This window comes from Patagioenas fasciata, chromosome 25 (assembly GCF_037038585.1).
Source record: "Patagioenas fasciata isolate bPatFas1 chromosome 25, bPatFas1.hap1, whole genome shotgun sequence".
In the NCBI taxonomy this organism is placed as follows: domain Eukaryota; kingdom Metazoa; phylum Chordata; class Aves; order Columbiformes; family Columbidae; genus Patagioenas; species Patagioenas fasciata.
The window spans coordinates 1,455,438-1,475,695 of record NC_092544.1 but is presented as its reverse complement, the minus strand read 5'-3'; the positions used below and the strand labels follow the sequence as shown (position 1 = coordinate 1,475,695).

General features: G+C 62.5%; 1 protein-coding gene across 2 annotated transcripts in view; it reads left to right on the top strand.

Annotated features, from left to right (window-relative positions):
- The first annotated feature begins 3,106 nt into the window (after positions 1-3,106).
- FOXO6 (forkhead box O6) overlaps positions 3,107-20,258 on the top strand; it is a 34,415-nt gene continuing 17,263 nt past the window's right edge. The window contains exons 1-2 of one of the 2 annotated variants that reach the window (XM_071798962.1): positions 3,107-3,391; positions 3,643-4,722. In XM_071798962.1, coding sequence (XP_071655063.1) covers positions 4,288-4,722 — 435 coding nt within the window. In that variant the 5' untranslated portion in view covers positions 3,107-3,391; positions 3,643-4,287. Of the gene's footprint in view, positions 3,482-3,642; positions 4,723-20,258 lie in introns of both variants that reach the window. The other variant, XM_065857262.2, reaches the window with a different exon arrangement.

Sequence of the window (20,258 nt, the reverse complement as noted above, 5' to 3'; positions counted from 1 at the left end):
GCTCCGCTTGAGCTCCTTTTGCGCCGCAGCACCCAGGCGCTGTGCGAGGAGACGATGCCGGATCGTCACACGCGGCGTTCCAAAGGCCCGAATTAGCATTTTGGGTGAATTTTCATTTCACAGGACGTGCTGCACATGAGGCTTTGCCTCTCAATCCGGCGCAGCCGCCTTGTGCGCTGCTGGGATTTGCTTGGTGCTCGTCCCCCCCTGGCTCCATGATGCACCCCATAGGAAAACCTGTCTGCTGATCCCCGTTGGGATCGGGGGGTGGTGGGGTGGCCTGAGGGGACAGTGATGGGCTGCGGGGTGGGATGGGCACCCAGGAGCTTCTCCCCATCCCTGGCTGCTGCTCCTCCAGCCAGGCCACAGTGCCAGGGGAGCTCCCTTGCAGTCTGGTACCCTGCATTGCGATGCTGAAAGCTGTTTTTTTTTCCTTGGCAGCGAGACAAATCGGTCACAAATGCAGCCCTTGGAGCCTGCTGGTGTTTTTTTGCGTGGGCACATATCACCATCTGCCTTCCAGCGGGGCAATGCCCAGCGTGGTCCCTCCTCAGCTCCCGCACCAGCTCCTGCAGCTCCATCCCCACCCCTGGGGTTCTGCTCTGGACCCTGGAGCATCCCCCAGCAGGGATGGGGAAGGAGATGTGGGCTTCAAAACATCCCTCGGGTGTAAATCTGGGGAGGAAGAGGGCAGAGAGAGATGTTGTGGCTATCAGGTGGAAGAACGACGGAGGTTTTGCTGGGCTGGTGGAACAGGAGGAGACACCAGCACCAGGTAAGGACAATCAAGCCCTGGCTGTGCCCAGAGCTGCAGAGGAGATGGTGGAGTAGGGGCTTGGGCTGCACCACCCTGCCCAGGATCCAGTCAGTGAGGAGATGCCTGGACCAGCAGCCCTTCTCCTTCTCCTCCTCCTCCTCCTCATCCCACAACCGGCAGCAGGGACCAGGGGACACCCCAGGGTATGGGGGAGAAGGGAGGCAGCTCAGTAACCCCAGATCTGCTGCCTCTTACCATAAAGCGATGAATGAGCAGCAGGGTCTGCTGCTTAACGGGGCCAGTGGTGGCAGCCTGCAGCTGGTTAACAGAGATGCTCTTGCCTGGTGCCAGGCAGTTAAGTGATAATTAACCAGGTGCTCAGGAAGGTGATGCTGGAAGCCAGCCCCATGCTGCTGGCAGAGGGCTGAACACACACACACCTCTGTGTGCCCCACACCTCTAGGTGCTTTGGCTGGGGCCACATGCACCCAGAAATGTGCTGCTCTGCACCCTCAGGCCAAGCAAGGGGAGCAGGGATGAGACCCTGGGTAAGCCAGGGATGGGAGTATCAGGCACCTTTGGTTGCTTTTAGGTGCAAGGAGCTGCAAAGTCATCCAACACCTGCCTGGCACCTTCACCATGGGCAGCCACCCTTGTCTGCAAGGGTAAATACTGTTCTACAGGTGGGGAAACTGAGGCACCAGGTGAGCAAGACCGGCACTTTTCTGCAGAATTAGATATTGATTAAGCACTGTGGAGACCTGGAAGCTCAGGCAGGGAGGTCTGAGCACCGTCACACAAGGGGTGAGGTGGCTCAGGGTGATGGCGGGGAGATGCACCCACTGCAGCAGAGGAGGAGGAGGAATGGTGCAGGACAAACCCATGGGAGGGTTGTGCAGGCTGGGACCTCCCTGCTCAGTTTAGCACTGGGGAGCTGAGCCTGGGCTGGAACAACAAGGCTGGAGGCTGGTTCCCCCCTGGGGTCTGGAGGGTCGGGGTGGCTTGGCGCTCAGGTCCATTCCCAGGGCTGCTCCCACTTCTCACACCCTGTGTGGCCACAAACAGGCTGGCCAGGGCACATCTGGCACCCCAGGCACATCTGGTGTCCCAGGTACATCAGCCTGGCCCAGCTGAACAAGTCGATGTGGTGCCTGGCCAGCAGGTCCCCATTCACGTGGGACCTCAGCCCCCAGCCAGCCGGGGTGTTCCTCCAGGGACAGCCAGGGCATCTGCAGCCAGTGCCACTGCTCGCAGGCTGTGTGAGACAGAGCGTGTGTCAAGTCCCTCCTGTATATTGTATTATATTTATGGTATTATATTATATTTATTAGATTATATTATACTTTATTATATTATTAGAGCTGTCAGGGCAAGCACTTCGAGGCTGGAACTGTCAGCTCATAGTTGCTTGGGTAACCTTAGCCCGTCCCCTTGGACAATGAATGGGGCTGCAGGAACAGTACCGCATGTGACTGTGGCATTAAAGACACTGCTACGGGCACAATGGATGGCAGCAAGGGTGACACAGCCCCAGAGCGAGCCAGGGTGCTCGGTGACAGCGTCCCCAGGGACAGGGAGGCACGGTGGAATGAGTCTGCAGTGGGGACAGTCAGCGTGGGGCAGACAGGGGCTGGTCACTGGGGGGGCTGCAGGGGAGACAGCCTGGGTACGCGGTGGGTAGGGGACACAGCTGCTCCTGCCGCCCTTGTCCCCTGTGGGTGCAGGGGCAGGTGTGTCCCCAGTGGGTGCACGGTGGCACGTGTCCGTGAATACAAAGACGTTTGCACCCCCGTGGGTGTGAGGGGAGGTCGTGTCACCACCAGGGTGCAGAGGGTGCCTGTAGGGTGGCACCCCCAGCCTGTGTGGGGCCGGGACCCCGGGTGGGGGCCGGAGCTGCGAGCAGAGGGCAGGGCCACGCAGAACCCCGCGCTGCCCGTGGGCGCAGCCCCCGCGGCGTGGGCGGGGCTTCGGGCTCAGGGCGGGGCTTTCTCGGTCCTCCGGGCAGGGGGCGGAGCCAGCTTGCGAAGGTCTCCCGGAGAGGGCGTGGCTGAGGTGAGCGAGGGGGCGTGGCCTGTAGTAAAGGGGCGTGTCCGTCCGGCGTTGCCCGGGGTGACGCGCGGATGCAGCCGGCACCCCTGACGTCACCAGCGGGGAGGGTCCTTTCCCCCCTCCCCTCCCCTTCGCGGAGCGTCCCGCCGGCGCCGAGCCAATAGGCGGGCGCGGGGGGCGTGTCCGTCAGGCAACTCCCGCCAATGAGGCGGCGGCGGCGGCTCGGGGCAACAATGGGGGGCGCCCGGGGCGCACGTGGGGCCGCCGGCGCCGCCGGGGGTTCGCGGCCCGGGGGGCGCAGCGCGGAGCCGGGAGCGCGGTGCCGGGCCGCTCCGCTCCGTCCCTCCCCGCCGCTGCCCCGCGCGGCGCTGGGGCACTCCCCTCTCCCGCCCTGCCCCCGCCCCTCCGGGCCCTCCCCCTGTGTCACGGCGGCGCCCGCATTCGGGGACGGGCACGGCGGAGGGAGGGAAGGAGGGAGCGGACGAACGAGCGAGCGAACGAACGAGCGAGCGAGCGGCGGCCGCCCCAGCATGTGGCCTGCCCGCGCCGTGGCGGCAGCGCGGCGGCGGCGGCGTCGGCGGGCAGGTGCGCGGCCGCTGAAACGGAGCGGGGGGGCGTAGGGGCGGGGAGCCGCCCGCCGCCCGCCCCGCCGCCGCCCTCGCCCGGCGCTGTCAGGTGCGTGCCGCCCGCCAGCATGGCTCCGCCGCGCCGCCGGACTTAGCGCCGGGCCGCCCGCCGCGGCCCCGAGCCGCCCCGGGGGGAGGCTGCGCGCCCGCCGTGCCAAAGGCTCCCGCCCCCCCCCCTCCCACAACTCCATCCCGCTTCTCCCCGCCCAGGTGCCCCGCCGCCCGGCTCCGGAGTACGCCGGTTCCCGGTCGAGGATGCCGCCCGCCGCCGGTCGCTCCGGTTCATCTGTTGCTGCCTGACCGCGCCGCCAGCCCGGTGCAGCCTCCGCCGATGGATGCGGCAGCCCCCGCGCCCTGCCCGCCCGCAGCCGCTCCGCTGCCTATTGTGCCGGGAACGACTTCGGAGCTCTGCGGCTGGTAAAAAAAAAAAAAAAAAGAAAAAAAGAAAGAAAAAAGAACCCAAACCAAAAACCCCCCGCGTCCGGCCCGGGGCCGGAGAGGCGACCGATGAATATGCAGCATCCCCACTGGCTCGTCTCTCCCGTTAGCCTCCGGTTTGCCGGCGTGGAGCCGGGCAAAGCCGCCTCCTAGAGCTCCGCCGGACTTCGGGCTGCACCCCAGGACCTGGGCGCACGGAGCGGCTCCTCCTTCCCTTCACCCCCTCCATCCGAGCTTGGAGCCCTTCTTCGCACTCCTTTCCCTCCCGTGTTTTGTTTTTTTTTTTTTGGTTGTTGTTTTGCTTTTTTTCCTTTTTTTTCCTGTTTGGTTTTTTTTTTTTTTTTTTTTTGGGTGGAAACCAACCGTAACTCCGGGGAGGAGGTTGTTGGTGGGGAGGGGAGCGGCGGGAAGGGGACCATGGAAGAAAAGCTCCAGGCGCATCAGGTGGAGATCGACCCGGATTTCGAGCCGCAGAGCCGGCCCCGGTCCTGCACTTGGCCTCTCCCCCACCCCGACTTCGCGGCGGAGGAGGAGGATGGGGGTGCGGCGGGGGGACCCCCGGCGCTGGCGGCCGGTGGCGGGGACGGAGCCGAGAACGCGGCGGCCCCGGCGGAGCGCAGAGCGGCCGCCGCCTCCCTGCCGCCCCCCGGCGCGGACGTCGGGCAGCTCCGCAAGGCCAAGACCTCCCGGAGGAACGCCTGGGGCAACCTCTCCTATGCCGACCTCATCACCAAAGCCATCGAGAGCTCGCCGGAGAAGCGCCTCACCCTCTCGCAGATCTACGACTGGATGGTGCGATACGTCCCCTACTTTAAGGATAAAGGAGACAGCAACAGCTCCGCTGGCTGGAAGGTACCTGACTCCCCCGACCCGAACCCCGATGCAACTTTCCCCCCTGCTCCCAAAGGTGCACTGATGCTGGAATGCTTCCCCCTGGTTGGGGCCTGGGGGAATTACTATGTTCCTCACGATTGGGGGGATAATGGCTTGGTCAAGTTTTGGGGAGAGCCGGTGCATCGTGGTGCTGTGTGTTGGAACCGGGGGTGGTCTTGTCCCCAGCTGGCCTCGGGCTGGGTGGCACGGCAGAACTGGAGCGCGGTGCCGCCATCCTCCCCGGGGAGGTCAAGGAGAGGGGGTTTGCAGCGGAGTGGGTGGTCGTGGTGTGTGAGCGCCAGGGTACAGGGAATGGCAACTACGCTGCCACGGCTCCGCCTGTCCCTGCCTGTGGGTACCCCAGCAGTGTCAGGTCCCTGAGTGCCGCTGGCACACCCGGGAGGACAGCTGGAGGGAGAGCTGTCCCCAAACAGGTGTCTCCGGGCTGGCTTTTACCCAATTCTGGATAAAAAGATGCACTTTTAATCCAGTGCGTCTCCTCTGGCTCAGCCCTTGCCTTCCCTGGGGCCGTGTCTCCCTCCTGGGGGCCACGCGGGCAGCACACGGCCCCCACGGCTCCGCGGTTCCCCAGCTCTGCTCCCGCCTGGCACCGTGGGCTTGTTAGAAATCCCTGGTGCGGGCACTAATCCCCTTCTTGCTCGGTATGGGCACCAACCATCCCAGCACGGAGGATGCCGGGTCCTGGGGGGTCACAGCAGCCCCTGCCCCTCCGGCTGACGCTCACCCAGCTCCGCACTGGGAGGGGGAAGAGATCGCCCGTGTCCAGATGGTGTCAGTAAAAAGGAGACTGTTTCTCTTAAGCCCTCCCCTAAGCCCTGTCACCTCCAGTGTGATTAGTGTGTAACGAGGCTTGGGGGCTCTAACATAGCCTGTGCCCCTGGCACGATGTGCCCTGGCTCCAATGTCTCCTGGCTCCGTTGGAGGTGGCCAGACCTGATCTTCTTGGTTGCAAACAGGGCATTTTTGGGGCAGGGAGGCTGGATTTTGTCTGTGGCACCTGTGGTTGTAGGTGCTGGTGTTGCATGGATTTTGGGCATCCTCTCCGCCTTGTCCCGCTTGCAATGGGTGGGCAGGGGACAGCCGGTGTCCCCCTGGTGCAGAGACTCACTGGGGAGGTGTCAGGCGCTGTAGAGGTGGCGTTTGCATGGAGGTTGATCAAACCTCCACCTGGGGTGAGACCTGTGTGGCCTTGGGTGTGCGCTGGGGGAGAAGGGTTTCCCCAAGGCTTGCACCCGTTGGGGACAGTGGGGGACATGCACTGGTGGGGTCTTGGGACATGTTGGGGAGGTTTGTCAGTGCTCCAGAATGGTGGCTGGGAGGACCAGGATGAGAAGCGAAGGGATCCCCAGGCAGTGTGTGTGTTGGGGGTGTGTGGGATGCTGGGGGATCCCCAGCTCGGTGTCCCTGACGGGCAGTGAGGGGGACGGAGCTGTGCGCGGTCTGCGTGCCCAGCCGTGGCTGGGAATGAGCGGGGAAGGAGGATGCTCATGTCTCATGGCGCTGGCACACGAACCAAACCACGGAGCAAAGACCTCCCCAGGTGGAAGGATCCCAGCTGGGGACAGTGGGACCAGCAGCTGTCCTTGTCACAGATGGTGTTGGGGTTGGATCCACCTGCAGCTTGTGTGGGATGGAGGAGTAACCTGTGTCCTCTCTGGGCATGTCAGGGCGTGCACAGGGGACAGTGGCAACACGCGGGTGTGTCTGTGCAGGTGTGCAAGGTGGCACAGGCTTCACGTCCCGCCTACGCCAGCACCGGCTTTTGGCCCCTGGGTGAGGACAGGCTGTGATGGCAGCGCTGTCTGCCTGCATCAGTCCTGGCAGAGGTGACTCTCGAGGGCGTCCTCCTGGGAAAGCAGGAGTGGCCCTTCTCGGTGTCATCTGTCACCCAGGGGTCCCTGGTGTGTCCCAGATCCACGGTTGGGCCAACACCTCCTGGCGAGGCCTCCACCAGGGAGCGTGCGGGAGCAATGCGGGTTGTTCAGCCCTGTCCCTTGCCACCATGCCCTTCCTAGTGTCCCTTGGAGTGTAGGATTGGTGTGTGGTCTGTGTCTCCGTACCTGCACTTTCTGGGGTGCTACCAATGGAGCCTCGTCACCCTGTGCAGGCTTTGGCGGTTTTCTCGAGGGGGCTGCATCCCCGGATGCTGTGATGTGCAAGGGAGGACGTCAGGCTCGGGGTCCGGCTGCTGTTGGGCACGAAGGGGCATTTGCAGGAGCTGCTGGCTTGGGTGGGCTCTCTGGGGTGCCCTCTGGGATGGGATGCTCTCCGCCTCCCTGGCTCCGGGCAGCTCTGCCGTGGCTCTGCCGATCTTCCCTGGGCTCCACTGCCCGGGCTGCACCGCTGCTCTTGCTCTCTCACTCCATCGGGCAGGGCACCTTGGGGCCTGTTGTGATGCTGCAGGTGCCCAGTCCCCAGCTGGGACGTGAAGGGGTGTGCCGGGACCCCCTTTGCTTGGCTGCCTCGTCAGACACCAGCATGTCAGGGGTTAAGCACCTTCCCCACAGCCCCATGTCCCTCCTGGCCGTCCCCTGCCCTGGACCCCCTGGTAGCTCCCCACATCCCTCCCTGGGGCAGGCTGGCACTCCCTGTGCCGAGGGAGCACCCAGAGCGCTGGGCAGTCAATTTTGTGGTAACGAGCTGCTGGTGGCTTATTAAAGAGCCCCTGGAGATGCCACGTCCCTCCTGCCCCAGGCCTGGGAAAAGCATGGCGGATTTCAAGTGTTTCATTACCCAGCACAGCAGTGTGAGAGAGGAGTCTCGGGTAATGGGCTGCTCCTTTAATTAGCTCCTTCGCAGCCTCCCTGTGCTGGGGAGAGCAGGACGGTGGAGGTCTGGGACCGTGACATCCCCACGGTGCGATGGCCGCGCTGCTGGTGGTCTGGCAGGACTTGTCCAGCCCCCCCGCCTTGCTCCACCACTGCGAGGACTTTCCCAGCAGGACCCCTTCCCGCATCCAACCGGCCGTGGGGATGCTGCACCCGCACCTGGCCGTGGTGTCCGGCGTGTCCGACACATCCCAGGCTGCTTATTTATCTCTCGGAGGGAAGGATGCCAGCATGGGGTGCATTATGGGGTCAGACCTCTCCTTCCCCACCAAGCTGTGGGTTGCATTACGTAGTTTTAGGGTGAGATAAACCGAGGCACAGTGTTGAAACATCGGGACCAGGACCCAGCGCCGTCTAACGGGGAGCAGGGGGTGCGCTGGCCGCTGCTCCCCGGGATGTGCACCCCATGTACTGCAGCAGGCTGGGCTGGCACCTTGGGCTTGTGTACCCGGACCTGCTGCTTCCCGATGCAGGGCAGCAGGCGCCTCTTGACTGACAGTTCTGCTTAATTAGGGAGTTGTTATTTTATCAATTCCAAAGCGCTTGAAGTTTTCTGCTCCAGCTCACGCTTTCCACTTGTTAATGGGAAACCAACACCCTCCGTCAAAAAGGCAGCGGCACTGATGCATTTTAAAGGTTTCTGCTTGCTCTGGTTTGACATCCAAAATATAACAATCAAGCAATCAGCTGGTGGATGCCTGTTTGATGTGACTCTGACAGTGCTGAAAACCTTAATTTCCCAGCCCTCCCCTTCACCTCCTCCTCTTTTATGTTGCTGGGTCGGTGGCTCGACGGCTGCTCCCAGAGTTGGGGAGCGGGACTGCCGGGTCCCCCTGGCCCCGGAGAGCTGGGAACACTCGGGGCTGTCACACAGAGAAACCCCCTCACCAAGTGCCACCTTCCCCTTGCAGGGCAGGATGGAAATGAATTAGGGAGAAAAAGGACCGGAAAGGGTGTTTGGGTGGGAGTGTGGTCTGAGTGCCCCTTGCTGCCCAAGGGTTTGGGGTGCACTGGGGTGCGTCACCTCCCCGCAGGGCAGGGGGACCCCTGAGCTGTGGCCAGGGGCACAGAGCCATGTCCTGGAGCACAACCCCGCTGGGTGCAGCAAGAGCGTCCCGCTGGCTCTGCGTGCTCTGTCACTGATGCCACCAAACCCCTGCCCTTCCCCTCTTGGATCTGGGATGTTGCCCAGTGTGGCTGGAGAGGCTCAAAACCAGTGCCTGGGATAACGGGGACGCCGTTCCCCGTGCAGAGGGCAGCCCGGGTGCCAGCGAGGGAGCGGGTGGTGCCACGGCGGTTGGCACGGTGGTGAAGGAGGGAGTTGGGGAGGGTGGCGTGACGTGGCTCTGGGGTGACGTGACTCTAGGGACGCGCAGCAGGCTCAGTTCCGTTTGCACTGGGATTAGCAGTGTGCTTGCCAGCCGGCCCGGGGGGCACAGCCCCAGGGCACGGGGCTGAGTGTGGTGCTGCCCGCTCAGGGCTCCCATGGGGGCAGTTTGGCTCAGCTCACGTATCCCCATCTTCCCCTTATATGGAGATTTTTCCAGCAGCACGGAGAGCCTGGTGCTCCCCAGAGAGCTGCCTGGGGCCGGGAGAGCCCGGCTGTCCCAGAGGAGGCCACTGGTTCCATTACCTCGGGGAAACCCGCCTGCTCCATCCCCAAACACCCCTGGATATCCACCGTGGCTCTCCTGTACCCACAGGTGCAATGTCCCTGCTGTCCCCCCATGCAAGGGAACCCCTGACCCTTCCCCACAGCACAGGCTGGATCCCTGAGGATGCTGGGCTGTGGTACCCGACCCAGTGTGGAGCAGGGGACTCCTCGCCTGTTCCCGACTCCACGCAGGGACGGGGACCCGCTCGCTCCCCCGTGAGCTGCCGTGATGTGCTGCTGGCGGCACGGCCCTGAGGAATCCCCCGGGCTCCTCTCCTTCCTGCCTCATTTTTCTCTCTCCTTTTGGAGTTTTTCATCTTCCTTCTAATATTTCGCCCCCCCCCCCCGCCTTCTGAAATCACTTTTCATGCGGCGCTAACTGCTGAAGTAACACAAACCTGCTAAATGGTCCAGCTTTATGATAGCATAAAAATGATACTACAGCAGTGAGTGGGGCTTTATTAAACCCAAGGGAAAGGCTCCAAATGAACAGCTTGCTCTGCTCTTAGCTTTCCTCCCCACACCCCCCCTTTATTTTTAATAACCACTGGAATATAAACTGCAGTTAAGATCCTGTGGACTAGAAGGGCGCTCGCAGCCCGCCGTTGTCTCCGTCAATCCCTGCGCCCGGGTCCCTGTGCACATCTATCCCTGTTTGCCCAGTGCTGTGATGGGGGGACCAGCATCCTGGGCTGGGAAATGAATTTCGTGGTGTTTGGCTTAGTGCTTAAGAAGCCTCTTAAATATTTTGCAGGGATGCTGTTTCCCCTGTGGGTCAGGCCAGGTGGGATGCGGGAAGGAGCTAGAGCTCCATAGCCTCTCTTCCCATCCCAGTGGGATCCTCACTGGGATGCTGGTGGCACTGGGATGTCCCCCGGCCTTTGTCACCACCGTGTCCTTGCTGAAGGAGCTCACAGGGAGGGGATGACTCTCCCCTCCCCACTGCCACAGCAGGGTCCAGGCGCAGTCGGACCCCCTGCTCCATCCCCAGGGTCCACCCCAAGCTGTGGTGTCACCGTGCCCTTGGGTCCCCCATGGGGATGCTGTGGAGCTGAGTGTGGGGTCTCCCCTTTGTCACCCCACTGCATCCTGTCCCTGCCTGTGGGGATGCAGCCGCCATCCCCTTGCAATCCCACGCCCCCGGGTGGTGGGCTCACTGCTCCCCTATCGCCGTACTTTTAATTAGCCCAATGCTTCCCATCGGCTCCTCTCTCCCACTGAAGGTGCCTGATGAGTGCGGAGGTGAAAGGCACTTTGGGTTACGGAAGGACACGCGGAGCGGCTCGCCTGTCTGCCGCTGAAGCTCATTTTGGACAGCATCTGTTCATTATTATGTGGTGCCTTGGCTGGGCGCCAGCCAGGAGAACTGAAAGCCCCGGCACAAAGCTCGCTTTCACCCGCTGCCGCGAGGAGGAGGCAGCCGGCGCTGGGAGGGGGGTGCGGGAACCCCAAACTGGGCTGGTGCCATTCCTCCAGGACGTTGGAGCATCCTGAGCTGTCGCTGGTTCCAGCCATGAGGTGTCTGACCCCCCAGGACTGCGATGTGGGGGGCAGCAGCGGGGGGCTCCCCTAGAAGGGGTAGCAGCAGTATGGGGTGATATTGGGGTCTGCATGGTTGGTGCCTACTTTTTTCAGGGTGAGCACCTGTTGGGCTGTGCAGGGCACTCGGCAGTGGGGATGCTCCTGGGGCCTGGTCCCCACTGGGGCACAAGGACCGGGGCTGGTGGCACTTTGTCCCTGGGACCTGCAGGGAGGTTTCCCAAACCACCCTGGGTGCTGGTGACAGGGGCATGCAAGAGGGTGGCTCTGCCAGCGGGGTACCCGCTGCGGGCAAACGGCTGCCTGCGGGGATGGACAGGGCACGGGACCCATGGGCAGCGATACTGCAGGGCGGCCACTGCCTGTGCACGCATGTCTGGGTTTGCATGTGTTCCCTCACACGCTTGTGCTCGTGTATTCGGGGTGCGGGCACACGCGACACACGTGCACATGCAACACACATGCACGGGGCTCGCCACGTGCGCTCCCACGCGTGCTCGTGCCTGCGCGTTGCAGTGAGATGTGCGTTGGGTGTGCAAGAGCAGCACAGGGAAGGACCCTTGAACAAGCCTTGGGCTGGCTTGTGCCACTGCATGGGCTGCTGGCAGTGTTCCCGTTCCTGGGTGACCGGGGGACAGCGTGGCCTTGCTGTGGCGTGGTGGGTACCATGGGCCCGGGCGCTTTTGAAGATGCAGGTGATGAGGAGCCCAAGCCAAGACATGGAGCAACCACCTTTGATTTGTTGGGAAGGGGAGGGAAAAAAAAAAATTAAAATCCCCAAAAAATGAAGAAAAAAGCCAACCCCAAGCCGGAGAAGAACAGCGAGGGTTGTTGGGAGCCGCCTGCCACCTGGCGCGGTGCCAGCGCGGGGACGCTCCGGAGCAGACATGCCAAGCTGTAATTGCAGACAGGCTCATTTCGAGAGACGAGACGGTTATTTTTAACCCGCGTTAAGGTAATGCGCTGATCTCCTGCTTGCTGGTTCAAAAGTTCAACCCCCCCACCACCTCCCCAGGCCCCCCTTTGCTCACCCACCCCACGCTGGCCGGGCTCCGGGTGCCCCCGCGCAGGCGCATCCCTGCAGCCCCGCGTTGGGCGCCTGGTGCTGCCAGACCCCCTCACGCTCCCGGGCAGCCTTTGTGTCTCCTGGGGAGTCTGGCTGCTCTCCCGTGGGACTGGGAGGAGGCTGCAGCTGGGGGCAGCCCCGAGGTGCGGAGGAGACGGGTGCTGGCGGGGCTGTGCCAGCTCCATGCCCAGCCTTGGCGCTGCCGAGGTCCCCGAGGGACGGGGTGGGTGCTGCGTGCCAGGGTGCCACATCCTGCTCGGTGTCTGGTGGGAAAGCCTGGCAATGCTGTGAGTGGTGGCACTGCTCACTCTCTGAGGTCCCCAAACACTTTCTAGTCACTGTTTCACGTGCTGGTGGCCGTGCTGCCCTGGGGACCAGTGGCATCTCCTCCAGCAGCCAGTCTAGCAGGGATGGTGGGATGCGGGATGGTGGGATGCAGGAATGGGGGGATGCAGGGATGGTGGGATGCAGGGATGGTGGGATGCAGGAATGGGGGGATGCAGGGATGCAGAGATGATGGGATGGTGGGATGCAGGTCCACCCTCCTCAGACTCCTGTCCTTTTTTTCCATAAAACATACTGCAAAGCTCCAGGAGGGCTTGGGCGCTTTCTGCTCCTCGAGGAGCAGCTTTGCTACCCTGAGATGTCACTGGTTGCATGGGACCAAGCTGGGGAGCATGGGGACAAGCTTGGCACCTGCTCCCTGATCCGCTGCCCAAATCGGCCAAAGCGAAAGTGAAGCAGAAATGCTCCATGACATGTCAGGTTTGGACCTGTAGTAGCTGTAATTAATCCTTTGCCCCCCCTGAGCCTCCTGCAGGAGCTCAGCTACTGGGAGCCAGTGAGAACGAAGCCCCTGGGTGCTCATGAGCAGGAGCAATGTGTCTGTCCTGCTGTCCCCAAACGCCCTCTCGCCCTGGTTGGTGGCGTCAGCAGTTTGCCAGACGGCTGGGGACTCCCTGTGTGGCTGAGATGCCTTTTGTCCTCGGCCGTGGCGCGGCTGGGACCGCCAGCTGCAGGTGCCTTGCTGCTCCCGCTTCCCGCAGCCCCGGCTCTGCATTTCCCTCCCGTTGGATGTAGCCGCTTTCAGCAGGAGCACTGGGGTTCAAGGTTTGGGGGCTGAGACCCAGCTGGCTGCATTTCGTGGCATTTCGCCGCTCGCCCAAGCTCATCGCTGGCCCCGTAGCCGCGCATCGTCTGCCCGAGCTGATAAATCAGGGGGAGTAGCCTGGCTGCGTCAGCGGTGAATTGTGGGGCCATTATCTGTAATGAGTTCAACGAGGACGGCACAGTGCGAGCCGGGGGAGCCTTACCGGGATTGTCCCTGCAATGAGACCCTGGTGAAGTGGGGGCCATCTCCCAGCCCAGTGGGACGGCCGGCTCCATGGGGGGTTACACAGACGTGCACTTTGCTGCTCCGCTGTGCAAACCTGCGTGATGGGAAGGGCCACGCACGTGGGGATGGGAGCAGAGGGTGCCCGGGGTGTCGGGTGGGTGCCGTCGGCTCCACACAGGTGTCTGTCGCTGCTGGCAGGGCTGAGCACCACATTGGTGTGTGCTGAGGTTTCGAGCATCCCTGGAGCCTGCGCGGGCTCTCAGGTGTGTTAGTAGCGCAGGATCGGAAACATCTGATGCAGCGTGCAAGGGTGGGAGAGCTGGAGAGACCACAATTGGGACTGTGCTTGGGACCACTCTTGGGGCCGTTCTTGGGACCTCTGTTAGCAGCGGGTCCTCTGGCTCCTTCCCCCTGCAGCCGCAGGGCCCTGGGAACCATCCCATTTCTGCACAGCCAGAGCTGCCGACAGCCGCTGCCTTTGAGGAGGATGAGGATGAGGGTGAGGATGAGGATGAGGATGAGGATGAGGATGGTCGAGTTCCAGCTTTACAGCACAGCAGCGAAGGGTCCCCACTGTCACCTCCTGCCTGCCGCTCGCCTGGTGGCACCCGTGCACCCTCCCTGCCCCAGGTGCAGGGCGCATGCAGAGATGCAGGGAAGGAATTAATGAGCTTGCAGAGCGGCAGACTCATAAATTTGGGCTTTCTTTTTTCTTTTGAGGCTGTCAAACCTATGCCTGTCCCAGGGATGTAAGACAGCGTTTTATTGCTGCCTGCTTGATGGTTGTTCCCTTCTCCTCCGCGGCTATGATTTATTTCTGCACTTTGCGCTGATTGGATTAGAAGTTTAAATGCTAAGGGTGCATAACAATATATTTTTCTTATTAATATTAAAAAATCATTATTGGATTTTTTATAGTTCTGTTTTGAATTGAATCCCCTTGCTTGATTTATTCTCTCTCCCAGAGTAGAATTTAATGCTAATAGGAACAATCATTGCTTTGTTTTGAATCTTTGACTGTTTGGAAAACTTTCCCCGCAAAGGGAAATTACAGCATTATTAAGAGTCCATTAAAAGAGGGTTTGCCCATTCCTGGCTATTACCTGTGAGCTGGAGAGAAAACAAAAAGCAAAGACAAAGAGTCTCTTTTGCAGGGCTTTCTGCTGACACCCTTCCCTGGGTGTAATGCAATTATTGTGCCGGTTATTATAATTGGCTCTATTCTGTCACAGGTATTAATTGCAGGGCCCATTGGTTCGATTTCTTGGTGAATTCGTCTGCACTCACCTGTGCCCGGGCACAAGGCAGGGGCCATGGGACCACGGGGCTGCTCTGCTTCCCGCTGAATTTCATCGTTTTAGGGCAAAAATTTTAAGGCTGAGGGAGCTGGGGGGTTCAGCTGGAGAACAGGAGCTGAGGGGAGACCTTCTGATCTCTGAACTGCCTGAAAGGAGCTTGGAGCCAGGGGGGTCGGGCTCTGCTCCCCAGGAACAAGCGCCAGGAGCAGAGGAAACGGCCTCAAGTTGAGCCAGGGGAGGTTGAGGTTGGATTTAGGAACAATTTCTTCCCCAAAGGGCTGTGGGGCATTGAACAGGCTGCCCAGGGCAGTGCTGGAGTCACCATCCCTGGAGGGTTCGACATGGAGATGAGGTTCTCAGGACATGGGGCAGGGACAGGGGTGGGGAACGGTTGGACTTGATGATCTTCAGGGGCTTTTCCAACCAAAATGACTCTTTGATTCCCTGAGAAGCAGGTGGCAGCTCCCGGCTGGTGCCTTTCGTGGTGTGTCCATGGGGCTGTGGGTACCAAGCGGCGGGATGGAGGATGCTGAATTTCCTCCCTGTGATGCCGGGAGGTCCTGTCGCAGCGGCTGAACGGTGTCTCTGCCCGCACGTGGGGACCAACCATCACCCACCCTGCGCCGTGCCGACCCGGGGACCCACAACGTCCTTGCAGTTGCTGCCTTCAGGCAGCTGCCTGCAGCAGGCAGGGCTGGGCATGTGCCCCACGGGCAGCCCCGGGGAGCAGGGGCAGGCAGCTGGGAATGGGGCAGGGCCCGGGGAGGGTCACGATGCCAGGCAGCTTGAGACGTGCCTGGGCTCCGCGCGGCGCTGGGACGGGTGCAGCGGCGATGGGAGCTGTGCCAGGCTTGGCACGGGGCCGGCGCGGCTGGAGGGGAGCGGAGCGGAGCCTGCCCGGGCATGGAGCGGAGGCGGCTGGGCTGGGGGGCAGCTGCTGGGGTGTAGGTGGGAGCGGCAGGAATGTCAGCCCGAGGCGCGTGGGGTCCCACATTGGCCTGTACCTCCTGCAGCCCAAAACCTGCACCCCAGAATCTGCACCCCAAAACCTGCATCCTGAACCCCACACTCTGATCCCCAAACCCTGCACCCCAAAACCTGCACTTTGCACCCCAGAACCTGCACCCCAGAATCTGCTCCTTGCACCCCAAAACCTCCACCCTGCACCCCAAAACCTCCGCCCCTGCTCCTTGCACCCCAAAACCTACACCCTGCATGCCACAGTCTGGTCCCCAAACCCTACTCCCCACCCTGTATCCCAGAAGCCGTACCCTGCATTCTGCACCCCACACCCCCAAATCCTGCCAGTCTGCACCCCACCTACCCAGACATTGCTTATTGCAAACCCGTACCCACACCCACCCTGCACCCCGTACCTTCTCCCCACCTCGAACCCACACACCCAGAAACCCACCTGTGCTTGTGGGACCCCCCTGTGCACTGATGGGGTGGGGGGGTCCCCAGGACACTGGCCCACGTGGGTGTGATGGGTGTTGGGAGAGCACTCCCGCTCACCCCGCTTTCCCACCACGCTGCCAAGCCTGCAAAATAGGGTTTTTTCCAGCACTGTGGCAAAACATCAGCTCTCAGTGTAATGAGAAAATGCCAGACGGGTGCGTCAGAGGGGAGATAACCCGGACACGCCATGGGGCCTGGCTCACCCCACGGAGGTGCTGCCTCGGACCCCTCTGGAGCGGCAGGATGGGCCCCTCTGTATGCGCTGTGCTGGGGAGGTATTAATACTGGCTCAGAGGTGGTTCAACCACCTCCCCGCTGCCGCTGGGACAGCACCGCAGGGCACTCACGTGTCCCCCACTCGCCCCGTGCTGACCCAGGGCTGCTGGCACCCACGCAGCATCCCCGGCTCCCAGGTGACGTGTCCTCAGGTGTCCTCCTGCATGCCAGGACTGTCCGGCCGGGGTTTCCCGCGCCCCGTTAAGGGCCAGGCAGTAATGGGATCCCAGCCGTAGGATCCGCTCGCAGCTCCGTGTGTAGTTTTTGGCTGACCCTCCTCTTGTTTTTTCTCCATCCCGGAGCCGGCGCGCGCCAGCCAAGGAGCGGCTGCGCAGGGGGGCTGCGAGGCCAGAGGGTTTGCGGCAGCGTCAGCCCCGCGTTGGGCTCGTAGTGGCGGCTGTGGGTTCAGAGGTGGGGTCCTGGCGTTGGGGGGATGCGGGGGGTACCCCAGGATACTCAGCAGGGTCCTGGCAGGTACCTCTGTGCCCATCCTACTGCTGGTCCCCAGGAGGCAGGGACACGTGTCTGTGACCATACAGGGCTTGGGGGGGACCCCCAGCACTGGGGTTTGAGGAGCAAGATGGGGAGACGTGGGGCACAGTGCTGTGGGGAGACCGGGGTGCAGTGCTGGGAGATTTGGGGTGTGGGACTGTGCAACATGGGGTGCAGGGCTGGAAAGTGTGGGGTGCTGCAGCCACCACGGGGCAGGGAGGGGAGACACGGGGCGGGCAGTGCTGGCCGTGGGGCCAGCCTGGCTCCCCAGTGCTCCCAGTTTAACCAGCAAGGTACCCAGCTGCAGGAGTCCAGGGTAGGGCCCCATGGGCCCCCCAGCTGAGACCCATAGGTGGCCCCTCAGCAGAGGGGCAGGATGCCCAGGGTCCCCCATGGTGGCACAGCCCCAGGGACACAGGACCAGCGATGACCTTGGTCCCCAAGACCCCTCTCCATGTCCCAAGCCCTCTCTGTGGCACGAATCCTCCTCCTGCCTGCACGAACAGAACCAGGGGGCTCCTGTAATTACCATTGCGCTCTGAATAATTAATTGCAACTTTACTCCAGCAAAGCCTCCCCCTGCCCTGGCTCCCCACCACAGCACCTGGCAAGCAGCGGCTTTGGGGGTACCGCAAAGGGACAGGCTGGGGTGGGACAGAGGGGTGTTTGTCACCTGCCACCTGCTGCCAGGGGTTGGGGTGGCACAGGCAGGGGATGGTGGAGCAGGTTGGTGTCCCCAGTCCTCCCCACTGCTCCCCCACGCTGCGTGCCTCAGTTTCCTCCTTATCATGGTTCAGGGATGCTTGGATGAGCAGGACTGGGAAGTGGGTTTCACTGCCTGGCTCAGGACACCCCAGGTTTTAGGGGGTTCCCTGCACAAGCACCCAGCACCTCGATCCCTCTGGCCATTCCTGCAGGGCTGGATTTGCCCCAGGGTGGTTAACACCCCATCCAGCCAGGACTGGGCTGCGGGGCTGGGAGCAGCGAGGGGTTAAACACAATAAAGCTGGTGTGAAACTTTTGTCTGGGGAGCTGCAGGCAGAAAGTGCATTTGTAGCCGCAAGTGGCCGCCTTGAAGAGGATCCAGCTCTGTCTGGGAGCCGTCTGCTGCTCAAACCCTCTGATCCACTTAGGCCTCCCCGGGGAGCTCCCTGCAGCGCTGCTGCCGCGGCCCCCGCGGCGACAAGGGCTGAGCTGCCAGACGGACGCGCAGACCCCCCACCCGCTGCGGGGGGAAGGCAGCCCTGAAAGCAAAAAGGAGCTTTGGGACACCGGAGTGATGCCGCCAGTGGGGTGAGGTGGGCTGGGAGCAGGTTTGGCTGTTCCTGGGCTGGATGTGAGGGATGCATTGATGGATGGGGGGGGGTCACTGGGTGATTGCCATGGTTCTGGGGTGGGGGGGGCTATGGTGCCGTCACGCAGATGGTTCATATCGCTGATGGGTCCCCAGATCTGCAGATCCCGGGGTGCCCAGCCCCGTGGCCAACGACCCCAGTGAACGGCTCAGCGTGAGGACGTACCCCACTCGACAGCCAGACCCACTGGTGATTTTGGGGGTGATGAGGGTCCGGAACAGCTCTACTTGGGCAATCGTGTCCCTTCTGCCTCCCTGCCAAGCCCTGGGAGCCAGTTGTGCCCTCCCAGGGCTGGGAAGGCAGCGGTGGCACATGGGGCTGCAGGGATGCTCTGGGGCACGTGGTTCCTACTCATCCTCACCCCATACAGCCCCACAGCCCGGGTGTGTGGGGCAGGAGGTCCAGCCTCATGCCCAACTGCGCCCAAGCATTTGGGGTTCATCCCCATGTGTATTTGTACCTGTTCCCAGCGCGTGCGGTGTTGGGATCACTGCGCCGGCTGTGCTGTGCCAAGGCAGCGGGCATGGGGACGGCTCTTGGGGCTGGTGAAGTTTTGGGGCATGGGGACCTGGGTTTCAAGTTGGTTGAGCGATGTTGTCTGGTGGGGAGCTGTTTTCCACAAAAGAAAAGCAAATTTGGGTCAACCAGCCCAGATTGCAAATTGGCTGAAAGGGAAAGGCAGGAAAACCAGCAGCACTGGGCAGCCAGGAGGCAGCTCTCGCGGGGTTAAATGACATCTCGGCAGTTTGGGTTCGCTGGATTACTTTGGTTTTACTACAGGAATGTTTCAAGATCGGGAATCTGAAATAAGCTGCTGTACCGGACCTCAGATGCCCATTTTCCAGTGGGTGTGAGGACTCGAAGTTCCCCTGCAAGGGGAAATGTCCACAGGGGCTGTACCCTGCACCCCGCATGGGGGCGAGTTAGGGATGGACCCGTTAACCACGGGCTGTGCGTGGAGCAGGATGAGGCCGTGGGCAGGAGAAGGTGCAAAACATCCTTGTCCCTCCTGGGGATGCATTTGGGAGCTGCTGCTTTGGCAGGTACCCGATGCTGCCTGTGGTTTCGGAGATGCTGGGTTGTCCTGCCAGCAGGACGGCAGCTCCTCGGCCGCTGCCAGCAGCCCTGGCCGGGCTCGCGGGGAAGGAAAAAGCCATTGAGGCAGCAATGAAGCTGCGGGAGAGGCCAGGGGACGGTCACAGCTGGGGACGGTCACGGCCGGGTCTGAGGGCACATGGAGGGGCCGAAGGGGTGGGCCGGAGGTGTGAAAGGAGGCGAGCGGGGAGCGAACAAAAGCCGCATTGAGCGGCAGCGCTGGCCGCCCCGCCGCCAGCCCAGCAGGAGCCCGGCCAGGAAAAACAGGGCCTGGAGCGGGGAGCACATCGTGTCCCTGGCTGGGGCCGCGGGGCCCTCGGTACATTCTGTAGCGGAGGAAGCTGGCGCGGGGACGGGCTGGCTCGCTGACCCCGCTGGGAGAGGCGCGGGGGCTCCCCACAGGTGCTGCAGCCTCCGACCGCATCGCTCGCCGGGGCTCATTTGTGTAACGAGCCCCGCTGGGACCGGCCAGACCCCCGCTCCCAGCCGGGGGGGTCGGAAGCTCCGCTATTCTGGGTCAGCACTGGGGGAGGAGGTGATGGGGTTGCGGGGGGGACGGGGACTGGCGCGCAGACAGCGAGCGGGCGCCGTGCCCAGGAATTCGAGGATGGTTTGCAGGCTGCTCTGCCCAGGCAGCAGCGTCTAATTCAATTAAAGCTCAGTGTCACGAAGCCGGGAGGCCGGCAGCGCGGGGGAGCGGGGCGGGGGCCGTCTGAAGGGCTGCCAGCTCCCCCGGGGAAACAGCCCCTGCGTCACCGCGCTGGGGTGTCCTGTCCCCACAACCTCTTCTGGCAGCACCGACACGCCGAGCGTGGGGTCCGACCCGGGCTGGCACTGCTGGCAGGTGCCCACAGCCCTGTGGAGCTGCTGGGGGTGTCACCGTTCACCCCATTCGGAGATTGTGGGGCGTGATCCTGGGTGCTCAGAGCCCGAGGGATGGGCGTGCAGGTGGCAGGAGTTGGGAGCAGGTGCCTTGCTGCAGCGCCAGGGCTCCCACTGCTTCCACACCTGCAGCCCCCTCCCCGGCACCACCCCATCCACTCATCCCCCCCCAGCAAAGACTGAAAATCAATGCCTGGAGGGGCTGTGGATGGGTT